At 39.0% G+C, this 5,000-nt stretch overlaps 1 protein-coding gene and 1 long non-coding RNA gene across 3 annotated transcripts in view; one reads left to right on the top strand and one right to left on the bottom strand.

Annotated features, from left to right (window-relative positions):
• LOC147021227 (uncharacterized) overlaps positions 1-342 on the top strand; it is a 22,818-nt gene extending 22,476 nt beyond the window's left edge. For both annotated transcript variants that reach the window (XM_085893642.1, XM_085893643.1), the window contains exon 3: positions 1-342. This exon is cut by the window's left edge and continues 1,961 nt beyond it. In XM_085893642.1, coding sequence (XP_085749768.1) covers positions 1-261 — 261 coding nt within the window. In that variant the 3' untranslated portion in view covers positions 262-342.
• The window catches only part of LOC147021226 (uncharacterized), a 46,792-nt gene that overhangs the window by 34,610 nt on the left and 7,182 nt on the right, over positions 1-5,000 (bottom strand). The gene's annotated exons all lie outside the window — the stretch shown is intronic.

Raw genomic sequence — 5,000 nt, forward strand, 5'->3', positions numbered from 1 at the left:
TGCTCCACATGTGATAAGGTTTTCTCTCGAATAGGCGATTTGAAAATACACACGAGGATCCACACAGGAGAGCGTCCTTACAAATGCTCCATATGTGATAAAGGTTTCTCTCAAAAAGGCGATTTGAAAATACATATGAGGATCCATACAGGAGAGCGTCCTTACAAATGCTCCATATGTGATAAAGGTTTCTCTCAAAAATTCCATTTTAACAGACATATGAGGATCCACACAAAAGGGCATACAGGAACTAGAAAATGAAGCATCCTTCAAATACTTCGGAACAGAAGAAGGCTTCCAGGTTAAACACAAAAAAAGTGCAAAATAATCAGCGAAGAGTATCTTTGCAGAATAAGACTAATTCTGAAGTCATCCCTCTCTCCAATCTCTTCTCTCCAACAAAACCAAAGCTATAAACCAACTTTCAGTGCCAGTATTCTCATATAGCTGTGCAATTATAAACTGGTCACTATTGGAGATCAACAATTTAGACACCAAAACAAGGAAACTTGAACTATTCATCAGATTTTTTTCCAAAAACCAATGCAAACTGAGGTTGTACTCACCAAGACGAGAATGAGGAGACGGTGTGATGGATTTTAACCAAGTGCACAGAACACCTTGTGTCGGACTCGCGGCGGATGTGAATAGCTCAACAGACTTTTGGATGAGATTTGTACATGGGCAAGAAAACAAACCAGAAAAGGGATCCTTACTCCATTGAGCAACCAACTTTAAAAAGAAGGTGCAATTGACGGATATGACACAGGAAAGCAAACCCATCCCCAATGATTGCAAAGAAAAATAAATAAAGACTGCAAAAATAAATATCAGCAGATATACTCCAACAAATGGGAGAATGACAAGAGTGCAGGAAGATGTTAAATAGAGCTGGACAGGTCAGGGATCGACAAGGAAAGCTCCTTGGAATGGCAAAGAAGGTCAAATTAATTGGGATGGAGAATGAGTCATCATAATTGCTCAACATCAAGGACTCTACACCAATGCCTTTTGGAGAATGGCATGATTGAACCAATCGGCCGAATGCAGGTTTTGTTGGGTGGAAACAGAGTGTACCAGTCACCTCCTTTTGGGATGTAAAAACAACTCCTGGCAGAAAAGCTGAACACAGAAAGACATGACAGCGTCTGTTGAGTAATCCACTGGCATATTTGTAAACATTTCAACATCCCGGTCCCAGAACAATCATGGAAATGCAAACCAAGTCCGATCCTTGAAAATGAAAAAGTAATGCTCACGCATGACAAAATTATTCTGTCAAGTGTCGACATCACAAACAAAGCGTTGCGTCTGGAAATGGTGCTCAAACACAAAAAGGAAAATTCAGCATTGTTGATTGTGTTTTCAGTTCCCAAGGACTTTTGGACTAAATGCTCCAAAAATCAGGAACTTGAACAAATACCAGGATCTGTAAAATGAGGTCAAGAGGACTTGGAAATTGAAGAAATCTGAAATGATTCCAGTGAAAGTCAAACCTGCAGGAATGATTAAAAAAAAATCCTGACTGAGTCCTGAAAAATCATTTCAGGGAAAGTGGAGGTCATCGGAGGTGCAGTGAAGATTTTGAAAAGAGCCCTTGAAACGAGACAATGAGAATGACATTTCACAGTTTGGTTTGTGAATCATGATCCTTCACCAAGACGGCATGGAGATTTTGAGTTCTCGGAGAGCTTCCTCCCACCCCCTCAAATCCAAATGGTGATAACCAACGAGATTCAACTGGTGCACTGCATGTTTCTTATGTATAACTGGGAGAGAGGTAGCATGTGGAGGGTGCAAGACGAGAAATGAGTCGGAGGAAGATAGAAACCACCGACCTGTTGGTGCTGGCAAAGTCATAGGCCCATCGACTCGGCTTCATCGTGAGAGATTCCATTTCTCTTGAAAGCCTTGGTTTCCAGAGCATCAAGCAGAGCAAGATGTGAGTCAGGGGAGCGATCCCAGATGGGAGAGCAGCACTCCATTCAGCTGTGGTTGGCCCGGAATTCGAGAGGCAGACAGTTTGGATAGAAATGCAGGATGCCATGCCATATTGAAAGCTCGAGAAATACCCAAAGAGACAGCCCTGATATCATGTTGTTTTCCAAAAAGGCCTCTAATCATTGTTGGGAGAGTGAGAGCAGCATCTCCAAGGCAAATTGACCTGGTCTTTATCCAAATTGAGGATTTGAGTCGAGACTGTTGGAGAAAAGGGATTTTTTTATGTCATCTTGATGATGGATTTCATGACCTTGCTTAAGATTGGAAGCAAGGTGATTGGTTTGTCGTTCAGGGAATCCATTTTTTGCACCTTTTTATGTGATGTTGGCTGACTTCCAAGCAGATGGAAGATTACCTATTGTAAATGAGAGTGTGAAAAGGGCAAAGAGAGGAAGTGCAAGATTAGCAGAGCAGGATTTTAGGACACGTGAGCTGATGACATGCAATCCATTTGCAGAGTCAAGGGTTGCAAGAAACTTTAATAACTTATCAGGTGCAAAAGACACAGAAGACCGGAGCAGTTGGTTGTGATGAGGTAAGGTGGGTGCAAAGAGAGATTGGTTAGGGACACAATATTTTGAAGCAAACATGACGGGATTCCATGACCTTTGGAATCAGTTCAGACTCTCATTTTCACACATCCTAAAAACCTGCTCTGCTGCTCTTGTAGTCCACGAGTTGAGTTTTTTCGTGCAAAAGTTTGGTTCGGTGTTTTATGGGTAACACTGTCTGGGGAATTCAAATATGCTTGGCTTCCAAGCGGAAACCTGGGGTGACCTTCCTGAAAATTGCAGATTTTGATGCAGCCATGGCTCCCGCTTTCCCAACAAAACTATGGGGGAGGGCAACCATAAATAGGCGTAATAACTCGATTGATTTTTGTCACAGGATTCCATATTACCACTGTAATTTGTTGTATCTTAACTCTCTTTTAGAAAACAATCACAATGTAAATCACACTCGTGAAATATCACATTTGACGAAACGGAATGGCACTCGGTAGAGCGCCTCCCTCCGAGGCTGAACAGTTTAAATTTTGTATCCCACTGATAGACTGGATCTGAATCCGGACCTCAACCAAACGGAATTGGCTTGTTCTTGTCACCTTACCAACTCATCCACCTCGTTTTATCACAAGTCGTCCACAACTATTCGAGATATCATTCAATACATATATTTGGCCCCGTTTCTCAATGGTAAAGAATTGCTTGAAACAATTCTCAGATCCCGAATTGGATCTTCACCAAAATTAAGCATTGCTGTCCTTGACCGGTCAACTACATACACAAAAAAAATTCAGACCGATTGCTTTAAAACTGTGGCCAAAAATTGTCTGACAGACAGACAGACAAATGCAAAAGACCAACATACTTGGCAAAATCTAACCAAACCAATTTAAACACGAAGGAAAATATAAAGTAACATTCAGACAGGCAGGGGTGAAAAACTTAACCTCCATCCACCTTTGGTGGCAGAGGTAAGAACAAGGTAATAATTCAATCATTTTGAGGGGGTAATTTATGGTCTTCTGATGAATAGGCACACCATTTTAAGTTTTGATTATTGTGATTGCCATACCCAGTTCTGTATACTGTTATTCCTATCGCCTGCAATTACATTTCAATTCTGACTTGAGAATTTCTTGTGTGTCAAGCTCTTTACAATGATCTAATCCATTCGAAAATGTTTCTTTGTCTTTCCTCTGGAAAATATAGCTGTTGGAATTGTGAAAATATTAATAAACTATTTTATGATGAAATTTTCGCTATTTGTAGGGTCAGAAATGGTGGTTCCGTGACCGCTGAAAGCAAAACAAAATTTTTGATTGATTTTGGTTCATTGGAATATTTAGAAAAATAATGAGCTCCGATGTCTGTAGCAAAAGTGCGGGCCAACTCCACCAGAGGGCGAAATCCAAGATAGCTGCCGCTCGCTCGGTCAAAAGGAGATAATGGCATAACTTTGGAACCAATTGACATAGAAACATGTTTCATGTGTCTTTTTATATTGATTTCAGCATCAGAAATTCAATGAAATAGTCTGTTTTATGGTCAAATTGATGATCAAAATACATATTTCCTGCCAAAATTAGCTAAAATGAATGTTTTTGTTTCCACATTTGCAAGATATATTTCAGATACAGGAAAAAAAGTTGAGGCTAAAGAAGTTGTTATTGAATATAACAGTTCAAAAGAAACTTTAAACAGATTTAAGATATTTAATCACAAGATGCATCATGAATATCAGATAATCACAATCATCACAATTTCAACTAAATTATTACATTAATATTTACGAAATACTGACTTCGTACAGCAACATCACTGAAGTTATATGAAGCTGTTTTTATCTGTGCTTATTCAGCCCATACACTATGTTTAAATAAGACTCAATAGCATGGTTCTCATACTTTCATTATTTATTTATGAGATACTCATTAGAAAATGTTTGTGTAAATGCATCGTAGATTTCAACCAAAATGATATATTCATTTATTGTAACAAATACTGAATATGGTAACACTGAAACACAAACATATCTAATGTTCACCAACGGTTTGACACTAATTCCAGTGCTCAGTACAATGTAAATGTATTTGGGGAGTCTAGAAAGTTATATAACAAAATGTGTCACAAGCATGATTATAAATAAACTGAACTTTTATCATGATTGTGGTTTTGAAAATTGGTATGAGCATACCCCTCTTCTTTATCATATGGATGTGTTATTCTTATTGACATGAATGACAACTAAATATGTTATTTTCTTACTGTGCTTCCCAGGAAGATTAATATTGTCAAATGTTAATACATGTCAGAGTCACAATCTGACCCCGAGGAAGACTCATCATTATCGGAGGAGGATAGATCTGATGAATCCTCATTCTCAGGTACCTCCACTTGACCCAATTCATTGGGTAAAGCAGGCATTGTATATCTTACTGGAAGACATTTGCCATCCACAAGAAGCAAGCCATGTGATAGTGGTGATGGGTGTGA

Source organism: Eptatretus burgeri, chromosome 8 (assembly GCF_056783735.1).
Source record: "Eptatretus burgeri isolate ZD-2024b chromosome 8, Ebu_testis_v1, whole genome shotgun sequence".
Classification (NCBI taxonomy): domain Eukaryota; kingdom Metazoa; phylum Chordata; class Myxini; order Myxiniformes; family Myxinidae; genus Eptatretus; species Eptatretus burgeri.